This window comes from Otolemur garnettii, unplaced genomic scaffold (assembly GCF_000181295.1).
Source record: "Otolemur garnettii isolate 467f Iridium unplaced genomic scaffold, OtoGar3 scaffold00029, whole genome shotgun sequence".
Classification (NCBI taxonomy): Eukaryota; Metazoa; Chordata; class Mammalia; order Primates; family Galagidae; genus Otolemur; species Otolemur garnettii.
Window position 1 is genome coordinate 13408647 of NW_003852424.1, and position 16318 is coordinate 13424964.

The following is a 16318-nucleotide window of genomic DNA, read 5'->3' on the forward strand; positions in this document are numbered from 1 at the left end:
GAGGTTGCTGTGAGCTGTAATGCCACGGCACTCTACCCAGGGGGACAGCTTGAGGCTCTGTCTCAAAAAAAAAAGAATATACAAATACAGTTGGTATTTGGACAATGCATGGGTTAGGGGGACTGAGCCTCATGCAGTCAGAAATCCACATATGAATTTTGACTCCCCCAAACTTAACTAATAACCTGCTATTGACCAGTAGTCTTTTTTGGTTTTAATTATTTTTTATTAAATCATAACTTTGTACATTGATGCATTTATGAGGTTCAGGGTACTGCTTGGTATACAGTGTGAAATGTTTACATTGAACAAGTAACACATCTATCACAATTATACTCATTTCTTTAATAGGGACCAGTACTCTTATCAGTAACATAAGCAGTTGATGAACACATATTTTGTATGTTATGTGTATTATATACTATATTTTTACAATAAAGTAAGCTAGAGATGAGACAATTTTATTAAGAAAAAGAAAAGAGGGCAGTGCCTGTGGCTCAGTGAGTAGGGCGCCAGCCCCATATACCAAGGGTGGCAGGTTTGAACTTGGCCCTGGCCAAACTGCAACAAAAAATAGCCAGGTGTTGTGGTCGGCACCTGTAGTCCCAGCTACTCAGCGGGCTGAGGCAAGAGAATTGCCTGAGCCCAAGAGCTAGAGGTTGCTGTGAGCTGTGATACCACAGCACTCTACTGAGGGTGACAAAGTGAGACTCTGTCTCTTAAAAAAAAAGAGAGAAACTATATTTACTATTCATTAAGTGGAAGGGGATTAGGCCAGGGACAGTGGTTCACACCTGTAATCCTACCACTCTGGGAGGCAGAGGCAGGTGGATTGCTTGAGCCCAAGAGTTTGAGGCTGCTATGAGCTGTGACACCAAAGCACTCTACCGAGAGTGACCCCATCTCTAAAAATAGCTGGTTGTTATGGCAGGCATCTGTAATCCCAGCTACTTGGAAGGCTGAGGCAAGAGGATCACTTGAGCCTGAGAGTTTGAGGTTGCTGTGAGCTGTGACGCTACAGCACTCTACCAAGAATGACAAAATGAGGCTCTGTCTCAGAAAAATAAATAAGTGGAAGGGGATTGTCATAAAAGTCTTTGTCATCATCATCTTTACAATGAACAGGCTGAGGAGGAGTAAGTTGAGGGGGGGGGTTGGTGTTGCTGTCTCAGCAGTGACAGAAGTGGAAGAAAATCTGCATGTAAGAGGACCTGTGCAGTTCAAACCCTTGTTCAGAGGTCAACTGTACTTCAAAAGGAATGACAATAAAATCCCAATTCATTTATTTCCAGTTTTTCTTGATTCCTAGTAAATGCTTTTTGTGCCTACAAATTTTCTTCTGTATACAGCTTTGGCTACATCTGTAGATCCTAATAGGGAGCTTTAATTGTCAATCAGTCCTACATGTGTAATCCAGTTTGTGGTTTCTTCTTTAACCTTGAGAATGAGCCTTACCTAGGCTTCTCTCCTGTCTGGGAACCAGCTCATCCTCCCTGTCTCTCCTTATGCAGTGGTCCATGCCGTGGATGGTACCGCCGAGAATGGGATCCACCCATTGAGTTCCTCAGAGGTGGATGAACTCATCCACAAAGCAGACGAGGTCACACTGAGCGAGGCAGGGTCCACGGCTGGGACAGCAGAGACCCGGGGGGCTGTGGAGGAGGCTGTGCGGACCACACCTTCCCGAAGGGAGATCACAGGAGTGCAGGCACAGCCAGGTGAGGCCACGTCAGGCCCACCTGGCATCCAGCCGGGCCAGGAGCCACCAGTCACAATGATCTTCATGGGCTACCAGAACGTGGAGGATGAGGCCGAGACCAAGAAGGTACTGGGGCTTCAAGATACTATCACAGCAGAGCTGGTGGTCATCGAGGACGCAGCTGAGCCCAAGGAGCCTGCACCACCCAATGGCAGTGCTGCTGAGCCCCCAGCTACTGTGGGCTCCCGGGAAGAGAATCAGGCGGGGCCTGAGGCCACCACCAGCGACCCCCAGGACCTCGACATGAAAAAGCAGCGTTGTAAATGCTGCTTGATCATGTGAGCCAGCCCGGCCCCTAAGACCCTAGCCCCTGCCCCATACCACAGACCCACCAGCCCGGCCCCTCCCGGTGCCTGCCCATCCTCCACCTACAGCCTCACGGGCCCCAGGACTTGCCGTGTTGTCACATGTTCCTTCTGAGGTTTCTTAGAAAGAGGGACGGGGCCCCACCCATCACCATGCCCCCACACTGACCCCAGCCAGAGCCGTGCACCTGCACCTGGTCTGAGAGAGACACGGACAGACCCGCTTTTCCTGAAATGAGGACCCGCCCCACCCTCCTATCATGGCAGCTTCACAGATGCGGGGTTCATGTCCAGTGTGGTCCTGGTGGGCGTGACCTGTGGCCTCTGTGCAGGCCCAGGCCAGCCCACCACCCTCTGGGCCTCCTGCCTGTGCCTTTCTGCCACCTCTGATGAGTGAGGTCTCTGAGGGGACACCATGCCGGAGAGGGACCTGGGAGCTGGGGCCTGCTTAGACCCTGGAAGTTGGGCTCCTTGGGGTTCCCCGGCAAAGGCGCTGGCCCCCCAATCTTGGGAAGTTGGGGTGAGGCCGTGCCTCTTTTGGGGGTTAAGGTCCAAGCCTAATGTGCCCCCCACATCCTCTATGGGCCCAGCTAGTGGTCAAAGGAGTCTGCAGGAGGGGAGTCCTGGAGATATGCCCCCACCTCGGGAGGGGTCATAGCCTCTTGGCTGTCTTCTAGACGGGCGATCCGGGGGTCATGGGACCAGGTGAGCCACTTCTCCTGAGCTCCCAACCCCACTGGGCCCTCCTTCCTCCTGGTGCTAATTTGGGGACCCCGGGGGCCACCTCTGGCCTCTTCTCCAACTCACTTGGACCAGGGTCCTGGGTCTTCCCAGGCACACCCCAGAGCTCAGGCCCCACCTTCCAGTTCTGCTGAGCTTGCAGCATATTTGGGTAGTGGAGGGAGAGATGCAGCCTGGGACAGGAAGGCTCCCCCTGGGTTGCAGCAGGGGCCCAACCCAGCCCAATGTGAGCCTGTGTCCCTCAGCCCAATATGAGCCTGCCCCGGCCCAGTGTGAGCCAGCCCCAACACCCTATTACTGGAAGTGACAAGGGGTTCCCCTCCTGGGGGCAGTCACACTTGTTCCCGGAGGCACATTCTCACAGATACCCTCTTCTCATGTGTTGGTTTTGGACCACACCCATCTTGGCCCCTTTTCCAGGGGCCTCCAGCCTGGTTCCCAGTGCCAGGCCACCTCTGGGTCCAGTGACCACCTGCAGCCTCAGTTGGGTGGGTGTAGGGGCCACCTCAGAAAGGAGTCTGAGTCCCAGTCTCAGCTCTGCCCCTGGGTGGCTGGGAGAAGAGGCCCTCTCTGGGGGGTGACTTGGAGTCCCTCCTTTTCCTCCCTGGAGTCTGCCTGAGTCCCTTGAGCCGTGAGCCTTTGCTGAAGTGCCCTTGCCGCCCCCTTTCTGCTTTTGATGTGTGACAAGGCCCCTGATGTTCTTGACTTTTTCCCAGAGAAGCAAATAAACAGCGTGAACAGCCCCAGATCCCGGAGTTCTTGGCTTTCCCTGGATGGGGAGGGTGTGCTGGGCTGGTGGTGGGGCCCCACTGGCCAGTTGAGCCATAAAAGGGGAGGCTGAGTGGATGGCCCATAGCTCAGTGAGTAGGGCACTGGCCACATATACAAAGGCTGGCGGGTTTGAACCAAGCTGGGCCAGCTAAACAATGAGAACTTCAACAAAAAAATAGCCGGGCGTTGTGGCGGGCGCCTAGTCTCAGCTGCACAGGAGGCTGAGGCAAGAGAAGCACTTAAGCCCAAGAGTTTGAGGTTGCTGTGAGCTGTGATACTATAGCACTCTACTGAGGGCGACATAGTAACACTCTGTCTCAAAAAAGAAAAAAAGGGAGGCTGAGCAGGGTCTAATGAGCTGGCATCCCCTCTCCTGCACCTGCTCATGCCTCGGCCTCATCCCAGGGTCATGGGGCAGGAGACATTGGTGGAGTCCCAGCCTGCACCTGCACAGGTAAGGCCCAGAGGAACAGTGGGTGGCTGCTTCATGGCAAGACTTGCTTCCTGCTTCCCATGGGGCACTGGGATTCTGTACTTGCTCAACCCTGTCCTTGGCATCAAGGCTCCCACTGCTGACCTCACAGTCTCAGGGATTGCACAATAGTCCCCACAGATACCACCCAAGTTCTTGAGAGACACCAGCCCATCAGAAACAGGGTGCAGGGTGGAAGCCACTATAGGGCCTGCCCTCATGCCCAGGGAGCTCTCCTACCCCTTCCATCTCACTATGTGATCTTGGAGAAGCTGCTTCCCACACTGGCCCTTGATTTTCCACCTGTGAAACAGGCTTTCAAAACCCTAGTGGGAGGAAGCCTCAGCCTGGGGCAGGACAATTGTCCTCCTAGATGCCCCTAGCCTATGGGGTGATACAATTTCCACTCTTTGAGGACCTCAGTTTGCTCATATGAGATAGTGAATGTAGTGGAGTACATATGGCACAGGGAACTCAGATTCAAAGTCCAGCCTGATACTGGCCGTTCTGTGCTTTCCATATCCGCAAAGCAGGGATGGAGGGACTTGAAGGCTGTGCATCCCAGGAGTGTAGGTGCTCAAGCTATTATTCTGGGGTGGGCCCCTTGTCCATATCTGTCCTTAATCTCCCCACCCCACATAGCCCTGCTGGATTTGGAGCTAGGGACCCATTTTCTGGAAGAGGAGTCTGAGGTTCAGGGGATCCCACAGCCAGCCAAGGGGCAAGTCAGGGCAGAGCCCCAGCCTGAGGTCACCTCTGCTGTGTCTCCTGCCCCTGTAGACAGTGCTGGGTCTAGTGGCCTGACTTCCGACAAGTGCTAGGCAACCCACAGTCCTGGCAGGTTCTCTGCTACTCGATCAAGAATAGAATCAGGAATAGCCGGGCGTTGTGGCGAACGCCTGTGGTCCCAGCTACTTGGGAGGCGGAGGCAGGAGACTCGCTTGAGCCCAGGAGTTGGAGGTTGCTGTGAGCTGTAATGCCATGGCACTCTGCCCAGGCGGACAGCTTGAGGCTCTGTCTCAAAAAAAAAAAAAAAAAAAAAAAAAAATCAGGGAGGAAAGGTGTATGCCTAGTGTTTCACAGTCCCCGTCTCTCCCTGAGGCCTTGTAATGGCCTGGTTCAGTCCTTTATATGGAAGGGACCTGGGGAGTTCTCCCAACCACGCAAAGGGAACCACTACTGTGCTGTCCCCATTGTCTGGAGGAGTAAACAAAGCTCAGAGAGGTTAGGGGAATTCAAACCCAAGCCTAGTAGTCCCAGCTACTTGGGAGGCTGAGGTAAAAGAATCACTTGAGCCCTAGAGCTTGAGGTTGCTGTGAGAGGTGCCACAGCACTCTATCCAGGGCAACAGCTTGAGACTCTGTCTCAAAAACAAACAAACAAACAAACAAAAAACCCCAAGCCTAGCTGAACACCCTCAGAACTTGACGAGTCTGGCCTATCCAAGGAAGCGGGGTGGCCCCAAAGGCTGGGCTGGGCCAGGGGGCCCAGGGATTTGGTAGATAGTGCATTGCCCTGCTAGAGAAACAGGCAGCTGTGGCCCCAGAGCTGCTGTGTGACCCTGGCCAAGTGGTATGCTTCTCTGAGCAGCACAGGGAGGTGGGGGGAGGGCCAGGAGGGTGCAGCAGTAGGGGAAGTTTCAGGCGGAGTTCGGCTCCACAGGGCTTAAGGGAGGCCCTGGGCCAGGGGCAGCTCACAGGGGCCTGGTTTAGGCCCTGCCCAACCCAGGTGTCATCTTTCTCCCTCTGCCCCTGGACTTTGTTTCTTGAGCCAGGTGGGGCTGAGAGGAAGGGGACACCTGCTTCCCCTGGGTGGGGCTTCTGTGCCCTGGCAACCTGGTGGGCGGGGAAGAACTGGGAGGCCTCTGTGCCCATTGAGAACTGGGGCCGAGGCTGGGAGGCTTCAGAGGTCTGTGTTGCTGGGAGCCAGGAGCTGGTAAGGCCAGGTCTGGAAGCCAGGCCAGGAGTCCTGCGACGGGTGGTGTCTAGGTAAGACTGGGAGCCAGGGGTCTTTGTGGTGTGGAGTCTGGGGAGGCCAGAGGCTGGGGCTGGGTGGAGGTCCTAGGGTTCGGCCTGGGGAAGCTGGAGTTGGGGGCCAGGCTGGGGGTCCTGGGTTGGGTAGGGTCTGGGTGTCAGGGGTCCTGCATAGGGTGGGGTCTAGATGAGGCTAGGGTTTGGGGCTGGCCTGAGGTCCTGCATGAGATGGAATGTGAGTGAGGCTGGGGAGTAGGGGTTGGGCTGGGGTCCTGTGTAGATGATATCTGGCAAGACTAGGACTGGGCTGGGGTCTTGTGTGGGGTGGGAGCTTCCAAGGCTGGCTCATGTTTTGGCAAGAGGCTGCAGGCTATGGCCTCATCTACTCGCCTGAGGGGAATGCAGGCCCCCTCCCTAACCACCCCCTCCGCTCCCCCACCCCCCACCCTACCCATAGGGCCCAGCTGGGGTCTCGGGCTAACAGGCGTCTCCTTTCACTCTGCACCCAGACTGCTCTGAGGCCTGAGATCTGTACCTGGCACCCCTGCTGGGGAGCAGAGGTCCCATCCCTAAACCTTACTAGGGCTTCACTTTCCACCCAGGGGCCCCCAAATCTCTGAACCCTGGGCCTGGTTGGCACACCCATAGGCAGAGAGGCCCAACTGGTCATGGAAATCTTAGGAGCTTCCAGGAAGATGCTTGTGGGTACAAGCCAGACCCCTGCTTGGGAGGCTCTGGGCACTAACACCCTGCCCCAGGCATCTGGGTTGCACCCCTAGGACATGGAGGAGGGGCAGGCTGTGTCCAGGTGGGAGCAGCTTCTGCCTGGGATACTGGGGGCGGTGTCAGCCTGGGAGCCTGTGTGGTCAGGGTGGGACTCAGCATGGATGTTGGGGGACAGGGCAGGGACTCAGGCTAGGACTCATGGAGCCAGAGTGACTCTTAAGCATGGCAGACTCTGTCCAAGCCAGAGCCTAGGAAGCCTGGAGCCCAAGAAATGGGACAGGGAACCCCAGATCCCTGCTATAGGACCCACTCTGTCCAAGCTCCAACCCTTCCAGGGGGCCTTTGCTCTGGGCAGGAGGCCAGTGGTGTGATGAGGAAGTGGTTTTGGAGCACCAGGGACCATAAATCCAGTTTCAGTCTGACAAAGTAGAGGGTGGGGCAGGGCAGGGCAGAGCAGTCCAGGGGGCTTCCTGTAGGAGGCAGTAAGGCTTCTCATCAGATCCTATTGCTCTGTCATTACTATGTGAATTTGGATCAGCAGCTTCCCCTCTTTGGGCCTCAGTTTCCTCTGCTGTAAACTAGGAGCAAAAGTGGTTCCCTTGTCTCAGGCTCCTGTGAGGTGCTTGGTGTTGAAGGCGCTAAAATCATGTCGCTATCATTTTCCTTGTTTCCCTACCCAGGGTTTCTCTGCTCCCTATAACACTTTCCCCTACCCAGAGGCTCTGCAAGAGAGAAACCTGCCTTTGAATCACCCTGAGATGGGTGGTGGATCCAGGGTTTAAATGATGATGGCAGGAAACACCATGACCATTGTGAAAGCATTTGCTGAATGCCTGTTGTATACCAGGAACAGGGTACTGTCTGAGGGAAAAATGAGGTAGAGGCCAACTGCAATTTGCTTAGGCCACAGGTGATAGGGGTCCTGAGGCCTTGAACCCAAAGCTGGGACAGGAGCCCCACCCACCCCGTTGGCTTCAGTGAATCACCAGGGAGGAATGAGTCCAACAGGAAGGGGTGCCCCCACCCACACCCCACCCCATCAGGAACCCTACACCCACTAAAGCCTGAACCTGTCTTTCACTTTTCCCCTGGAGTTATTGACTGCTGTGGGTTGTAATTCCTGCTAGGTTAAACATCTATCCACTCATTCGGCAAACACTTCTGCCGTCACACTGCACCTGCCCTCCCCAGGAAGACCCAAAGTATAGGGACAGAGCCAAGACTTGCTCAACCCTTTGGAATCAGGGCAGGGCCAGAGGGCAGGACTAGGGTGGGAGAGCAGGACAGATCTGCCACTTGAAATGACATCCCTGCCTGAGCACTTGGAGAAAGTGGTGTTTGTTCAGCCAGTCTTTATTGAGTACCTGCTGTATACCAGGTCATAAGCTGTGGGAAGGAATGCTTCCCTGGGGCAATGGTTTCAGGTGGAAGTAAAGGAGAGCTTAAAGGGGACTTCTAGGAGGGGCTGTTAAAGGAGAGGTGAGGGGTAGAGGTTATATGCTCATTGCCCCTTGGCACTGAGGCTCAGCCAAGTGTGGCTGGGATTTATTCCCCAAGACTGCTTGTTTTTTCACTGTTGTTTTCCTTATTGCAGTTTTTGATATTCCGTATCTACAAAAGGTTACATGGCACGTAACATGTGTCAGTTATATCATTGTTCTCCATGATTAACTTTATGTTGCTTGATGCCACTTTTCTGTTCAGGGAGGGGCAATGTTTTCCTTTTTAGAATGACATTGAGCTCTTAAAAGCCAGTCGGTGTAAAGGCAGGGAATCTAAATGACAGCTTTGGTACAACCAGGAGCATCAAGGGCTGTTTGGGGAGCTCCAAAGTCCCTGTGCCCTCAGGGGAGCCTTTTTTTGTTCAGCCATCAAAGGATGCCTAAAACTTGGGTGCTTGGTGCAGGCCTGACCCTTATGACACCTCAGTGATGGATTCAGAGGGAAGGACAATCCAGCAGGCTCCCTAGAGGAGGTGTCCCACAGTCCACATTGAAGGAAGCTGTGGAGGAATAGAAACGGGGGCTTTGAAGCTAAGAGCTGCACACAGAAAGAGAGTCAGGTTTGAAATGGAGGCACTTGCAGCATTTGAGGTTTTGTGCCAAGAACAGATGGTGCCCTGGAGCACCCTAGCTGGGCATGAAAACTGCACCTTGTGGATGCCAGGAAACAAGGAGTGTGGGAGCAGGGGTGCAGACTTCAAGAAGGTGCCTGGGGGCAGCACCTGTGGCTCAAAGGACAGCCCCATATGCCGGAGGTGGAGGTTTCAAGCCCAGCCCCAGCCAAAAACTGGAAAAAAAAAAAAAAGAAGGTGCCTGAAGGACCAGGGGCAGTGGCTTATGCCTACAATCCTAGCATCCTGGGAGGCCGAGGCAGGTGGATTGCCTGAGCTCATGAGTTCGAGACCAGCCTGAGCAAAAGCGAGACCTCATTTCTAAAAAATAGCCAGGTGGTGTGGTGGGTGCCTGTAGTCCCAGCAACTTGGGAGGCTGAGGCAAGAGAATCACTTAAGCCCAAGAATTTCAGGTTGCTGTGAGCTGTGACACTAAGGCACTCTACCAAGGGTAACAAAGTAAGACTCTGTCTCAGAAAAAAAAAAAAAGAAAGAAAGAAATACGGCTCGGTGCCTGTGGCTCAAGCGGCTAAGGCGCCAGCCACATACACCTAAGGTGGCGGGTTCGAATCCCCAGCCCGGGCCCGCCAAACAACAATGATGGCTGCAACCAAAAAAATGGCCAGGCGTTGTGGCGGGCGCCTGTAGTCCCAGCTACTTGGGAGGCTGAGGCAGGAGACTCGCTTGAGCCCAGGAGTTGGAGGTTGCTGTGAGCATGATGCCATGGCACTCTACCCAGGGGGATAGCTTGAGGCTCCGTCTCAAAAAAAAAAAGAAAGAAAGAAATAGATGCCTGGAACCTGAACCCTTGGGAGAGGGCAGGAGCACTAAGACAGGGCGTTGCCCATAGGCTCCATGGCCCCACCCCAGGCCCAGTGGGACAAGGTCCAAGGCCCATCCTGGCTTTATGATGCAGTAGTGGGGATGGGAATGTTGTCTAGTATGGGACAAGGCATCCTGCTGGGCAGGTGCAAGAGAGAGGCCCAGGGTGGGGGAGCTGGGAAATGGGTTGCTGCTAGTCACTGCTCCTCTCTAGGAAGCCTGGAGCCCAAGGGCCTCAGTTTCCTCACTTGTCCTTTCTCAGCAAAGGACCATCTGAAAAGGCTGAATGAAAATAATCACAGAAGTAGTCTCAGGATGATCACAAGGTGGAAAGGGAGAAGCTGGTACATGTGGCTGGGACTTTTGCCTTTGAGGGACTGAAAATTATTTCTCTCCTCATGTGCACTGACTTGGGGTCATCTCTTCCTTCTTATCCTCCCTCAGTGAACCTGGAGGTCTCTCTACCCCCTGAGGCGATGGACCGAGTGACCAGATACCCCATTCTGGGTGTCCCCCACTCACCCCGTGTCACTGGCCTGGTGCTTGATGGAGACACCAGCTACACGTTCCAGCTGGTGAGTGTGGGTCCTGAGGCAAGCAGCTGGGGTCAGGATAAGCAGCAGGCATGGTCCACTGCCCCTGAGGCCTGGCTGAGTGCATCAAGGACAGAGGCATCCTACAGTGTGCGTGGCTACCCCGTTAAGCGCTCCCCAGGGGAACTCTACCCAGAGGATGAGGAGGATGAGGAGATCAAAGCTTACCACCTGGATGCCAAGGACACCCTCTCCAAGAGGCCACAGGACCTAGAGCGGGAACGCTGGGCTGTCATCCAGGGCCAGGCTGTCAGGAAGAGCGGCACAGTAGCCACACTCCAGGGCAGCCCTGACCATGGAGACCTCAAGGCCCCCAGCCCACACCTGGAGGAAGATGTGGTTGACAGGGGCCAGATCGACTTCCTGGCAGTGCGGCAGCAGTTCCTGAACCTGGAGCAGGCAAGCAAAGAGAGCCCCCAGCAACCCCTGGCCAGGGCACCCCCGACACGTGTCCCACTGGGATCCTTGAACAGATCACCCCTGGCCAATGGATATGTTATCCCCAGTGAGCCACAGATGAAGGAGGTGGTCAGGGAAGAGAAGAAGTTCCAAGGTTTCCTCACACGGTCCAGCACCCCAGCTGGGGATGACCCTGGCTCCTGGTCCCAAGTGGACTCCCCAGAGCCTCCCAAGGAGACACCCATTGAGCGAGAGATCCGATTGGCCCAGGAGCGCGAGGCAGACCTACGTGAGCAGAGGGGGCTTCGACGGGCAGCTGACCATGAAGAGCTGGTGGAGATTCCTGCCAGACCACTGCTGACCACAGCAAACCTGACTGCAGCTCCACGGCGCAACAGGGGGCGCCCATCTCTCTACGTGCAACGGGATATGGTGCAAGGGACACAGCGAGAGGAAGACCACCGGCGGGAGGGCCTGCAGGTGAGCCTGAGGGTGAGCCAGGCTTCCACACCTTACTGGGTCCCTGAGGAACCCCAGCCTGGATGCCAGAGAGCCTACAGCTCAGATGCCACCCTGAGCCCAGTCCCAGATGCCCGAGCAGCTGACCCAGCTCCAGAGGTGAGGAAGGTGAACCGCATCCCCCCTGAAGCCTACCAGCCATACCTGAACCCTGGGAACCCCCCACTAGAGCTCTCAGTCCTTGGAAGAGCCTACAGCAAGCCTGGCAATGTCTCCAAAGAGGAGGTCAAGGCTCCAGCCTCTCCAAAGGCCAAAGGGTCTTGGAGGCATCTCTCAGAATCTACTGGAAAACCCTTGAACACAAAGCAGGAGTGCCCAAAGCCCCCCCAGGAACCCCTGCAAGCCAACAGGGGTGTGGTGCGATGGGAGTACTTCCGCCTGCGCCCCCTGAGGTTCAGGGTTCCAGATATGTCCCAGCAGGCCGAGGCCCTCCATTTCTGGGGCTGGGATGTTCCTGGGGGCCCGGCACTGAGGCTGCAGAGGTCCCAGTCATCTGATCTGCTGGAGAGGGAGGTGGAGAGTGTCCTGCGCCGGGAGCGGGAAGTGGCAGAGGAGAGGAGGAATGCACTCTTCCCTGAGGTATTTTCTCCAACACCTGATGAGAGCTGTGGCCAAGACTCCAGGAGCTCCTCCCAGGCATCCGGTGAGGAGAGGGTCCTCTGAATGGTTACTTTGCTCAGGGTCTGAGAGGTTGGAACAGAGGAGGATGGGGAGGTAGAGTTTGAGGATGTCAAGAAGGGCTGGGGTAGGGGGAATGTCTCTTCCTGACCTGTCCACTCCCCCAGTCAGCTGGTCTGCTTGCTTGTCTGTCTGCTTAAGCTGTAGATTTTGGAGACAGATGTTAAATCTGCCTTGATGTTTTTGCTTTATGGATTTGGGTGCATTGTTGTTAGGTGCATACAGATTCACAGACGTTTTACTTCTTGGTTGATAGTTCCCTCTTGTCAATATGAAATATTCCTCAAGTCACTTTTAATGTTTTTCACCTTGCACGGTCGCCCTCTGTCCATCCATGGTTTCTCCTAACTGGCTATTTTGGCAAATCTGCCTAAAGTTTTCCCAAACTCTGCTCTGTCTGTCCCTTCACCTGTCTTCTTAACTCTCTAGTCTCTTGGTCAGAGACTCTATGACCTGATGTGGGGTCTAAACTAGGTTCTCCCCTCCCCAATGCCCTCTCCTCCTCCTCCCACAGGCATCATGGGCAGCTACTCAGTGTCTGAGTCACCCTTATTCACCCCCATCCAACTGCACTCTGGCCTGGTGTGGATGGCAGGAGATCCAGTGGACAGGGCTCCTGTGCAGAGAATTAAGAAGGAGCAATGGGTGAGTCTGGCGCCCATCCCCCTCAGAGGCCAGGCTGAGGTCTGATAGCCCCCAGTTAGGGCCAGGGTTATTCATGCCTTACCTGAGCTAAAGCACTGTCTCCCTCACTGCTCCACTTGTGACTATGCCACAGTCTCCCCCACATGTGAGGCATAAGGTGATAAACTGGATGACTTCTTGCCTCTGGGCTTCTGCTCCGAAAAGCCACCTGTAGAGGGGTGTTTTTCCCTCATTGTGAGGATGTCTCTAGGATCAGAGGAGGATAACAGTGGTAATCTATCATCATCATCATCATCATTTGGATGTTTTTATTATTTTTTTCATTATTTTTTGTCATTATCCACACTACATGTATGACGTGCCATGCATGGTCCAGGGTTTTGCAGGAACCACAGCTTTAGCACCCTGGTGCTCTTACATGCCCAGATTCACACAGCTTATGAACCCAGGCTTGACTCCAGACCCCACATAGATAACTATGAAGCCATAGCCCCTTCCCCCAAGGCTCCTCCTAGACACAACAGAGATTGACACATACCCCAACCTCACTTACCTGTTGCTCACAGCCTGACCTGGTATAGTGGCTGGACTTGGACCAGTGACTGGGTTCAAGACTCAGCCTTGCCACTTGTTGGCTGTGTGACCCTGGGCAAACTGCTGCCCCTCTCTGGCCCTGAGTCTTCTCCTCTGTAAAATAGGATCCCCTCTGATCCTTTGTGAGAGGATGAAATGGGATCATGTATGTGTGTCAAGCACTCAGAGACATGTTAAGAGTGCCACAAATATTGCTGTCTTTGTTATAAGTGAAATAAAATCATTACAAATGTTGGGCAGAGGCTGGGGTGAAAAGAACAGCATGAGGGAACAGCATAGTGGGTGGCCTTGAGTATGGAGTGATTGTGGGACATTTATTGCAATTCTGTGGGCAGGGAATGCCTTCCCTTCTGCCTCAAGTGGAGTCCTGGGTGGGCCAGGAAATCCCCAACTGACTCACATTCCTTCCCTGCAGTATGCTGGGATCAACCCCTCGGACGGCATCAACTCAGAGGTAAGTATGCTCCTGGGGGTGAGAACACCGGTTTCTCCCTCCTGGTCTGGGCTCCCTGCAAGGACGAGGGGGAAGCAGTTGAAAGTTTCTCTCTCCTAAGTGTAGGAACTGTACTGGTATCTTCTGAACTGGTAGTGTCTGCCTGAGGTGGATTTTGCTGTCAACTGCTTGTGATACCTGCCATAGGCATGGATTAGAGAAAAGATTCACATGCCACCTCTTTACCAGATGAGGAAAGTTTTTGAGCAGATTTGCCCTAAAAAGTCACTTTCATTGAGAGAGGCATGCATCTGAGGGTGTATAGAAAGCCTAGCTACCGGGTAGCGCCTGTGGGTAGGATGCTGGCCCCATATACCAAGGGTGGTGGGTTTGAACCCGGCCTGGCCAAACTGCAACAAAAAATAGCCGGGGCATTGTGGCGGGCGCCTGTAGTCCCAGCTACTCGGAAGGCTGAGGCAAGAGAATCACCTAAGCCCAGGAGTTAGAGGTTGCTGTGAGCTGTGTGACGCCACAGCACTCTACCGAGGGTGATAAAGTGAGACTCTGTCTCTACAAAAAGAAAAAAAAAAAAAAAGAAAGAAAGCCTAGCTACCTCAGTTAATTTATGGAGGACACTTGTGACTCCTTGTGCTGAATCCAAAATGCCAGACCTAGGCATTTTCCTTGCCATGAAACTCAGCATGAATTGTTCCTTGATCACATTATTAAGACAAGAGGATCTGAAACTGAGAAGGGGATGGAACTACTTTACCCCTGTTCTTAGCCTATGAAATGGCAGTGAGAGGAGATGAGTGGAAGAAGTAATTAGAACCCTAATGTGGGGGGCTTCATACGTCCTCTTCTGCAGATCTTGGAAGCCACACGGGTGACACGCCACAAGAACGCCATGGCAGAACGCTGGGAATCCCGCATCTATGCCAGTGAGGATGAGGACTGAGCCTGGGGAAAGGGTGCCAACCCTCCTTCCCTGACCCTTGTGGGAACTGCCAAGACTGTCACCAAGCTCCCTACCATAGGAGACAGGGCCCTGTCTAAGTCCATGATCTGAGAACCACAAATCATGTGCCAATAATCCTGTAGCAGGTGTATTTTAGACTGGAGAGTTTTCTTTTCCATTTTTTATTTTCCTGGAGAATTTTTTCTACTTTTGGGGTCTACAGCTGGTCATGAAATGGGACGCCTGCGATTATTTCTACTTCTAAGACTTTGCCAAATGCTCTGGCATCCAAGAAATAAGGAGAACCACTTCTCCGCCTTTAGATATAGTTTGTCGGCTCAGTGCCTGTGGCTTAAGTAGCTAAGGCGCCAGCCACATACACCTAAGGTGGCGGGTTCGAATCCAGCCCAGACCTGCCAAACAACAATGACGGCTGCAACCAAAAAATAGTCGGGTGTTGTGGTGGGCTCCTGTGGTCCCAGCTACTTGGGAGGTGGAGGCAGGAGACTCGCTTGAGCCCAGGAGTTGGAGGTTGCTGTGAGCTGTGAAGCCACCCCACTCTACCCAGGGAGACAGCTTGAGGCTCTGTCTCAAAAAAAAAAAAAAAATAGATATAGTTTGTATCTATCTGAGGGCAGAGTGACCGGCCAGGGAGGGAGGCCAATCCTGATGCTCTGAGGATCTGTGAATCGGAGGGAGGTCTGAGAAATCCCAATATGAGAGGGAAGATCCTGGGGAACCTTCCAATCTGAGAGAGGAGACCTGAGCCCCCAGGACTTGAGGCCCATATGCAGCTCTCAAACTTCTCAGTGCCCCCAGTAACACCTATAGGGCATAAGCTCTGACATCAGTGGAGTCCTCGGAGGATGCTCCCTCTTGCCTAGCAGATAAAAGGCTCAGTTTGTGGAATGAAGGGTGTCTTGTCCATATCAACCATGAAATAAACCTGGAGTGAGCTGCCTGTCTGGCCTTACCTGCTGTGGATGAAGGACCCGGAGCCTCCCTGTCCGATTCATCTTTTGTGTGACTTAGGTCTCACCCTACTGGGCTCTGAGCCCCTCAATGGACTGTCAGGTGCACATTGAACGTTCCCAGCATCTGGCATTTAGTAGGTGCTCAATTATGCTTGCTGAGTGCCTGAATCACAAGTGGATGCCTTCAGTTATGCTGGGCCCTGGGCCCAACTTCTCCCACCCACCTCCCTTGGCCCTGTCCTGCTACATCAGTAGCAGCACTTGAAGAGCTTATTAAGCACTTGCTGAGTCCCCAGCCTGCAGGGTCATAGGGGAGGTTGGAGAGGTCATTAATGGAGCTCCATTTGTATACCAGGCTCACACAAGGGGAGGCTGGCTCCTCCAGGTTAGGGTGTGTGGCCTTAGGGATCTGCTGACTGCCCACTGCCTCAGTTTCCCCTCTAAATACAATGACAGTGATAGGACCAGGCTCCCGGCAGGCACAGCCCCCCACCCTTGGGGAGGCCTCTGTCCTAAGCAAGACCTCTACTTGATGGAAGCAGGATGTGTCCACCTTAGGTGACGCTGCCAGCACATGGAAGCACTGACATCAGATTTGGTGCCCAAATGTGTCCTTAGACCCTCCATCAAGTAGGTCACAGCCCCCAAGATCCCCCAGCCCTGCTGGGAGTAGCTGGTATTAATTACACCCTGGCCAGCCTGGCCTGTCCATGGCTCCTTGGTGCCCACTGCTGCAGGGAAAACTGCTGCAACAGCTATTTTAAGAAATCCATCTTTAGGGAGGCCCACGCCAGACCCAGGCAGGCAGATGTGGGCCCAAAATAGATAGGCAGGGGCAGGGCT

General features: G+C 54.0%; 2 protein-coding genes and 1 long non-coding RNA gene across 3 annotated transcripts in view; 2 read left to right on the top strand and 1 right to left on the bottom strand.

The window, feature by feature from the left end:
* Positions 1–3551, top strand: part of PALM (paralemmin) — a 19613-nt gene extending 16062 nt beyond the window's left edge. The window contains exon 8 of the mRNA XM_023512662.1: positions 1512–3551. Coding sequence (XP_023368430.1) covers positions 1512–2041 — 530 coding nt within the window. The 3' untranslated portion in view covers positions 2042–3551. The remainder of the gene's footprint in view (positions 1–1511) is intronic.
* Positions 3552–8089: 4538 nt separating this feature from the next.
* On the bottom strand, positions 8090–11068 carry LOC111724940. Its single transcript, XR_002773147.1, has 5 exons — positions 10964–11068; positions 10600–10665; positions 10444–10485; positions 10205–10332; positions 8090–8749 (listed from the first exon to the last, which is right to left on the bottom strand). It is a non-coding gene; the product is annotated as an uncharacterized LOC111724940 (long non-coding RNA).
* On the top strand, positions 10159–14501 carry MISP (mitotic spindle positioning). Its single transcript, XM_003788831.1, has 4 exons — positions 10159–11836; positions 12386–12516; positions 13526–13564; positions 14412–14501. The coding sequence occupies exons 1-4, from the start codon at positions 10159–10161 to the stop codon at positions 14499–14501; spliced, it is 1938 nt and encodes a 645-aa protein (XP_003788879.1).
* The last annotated feature ends 1817 nt before the right edge of the window (positions 14502–16318 follow it).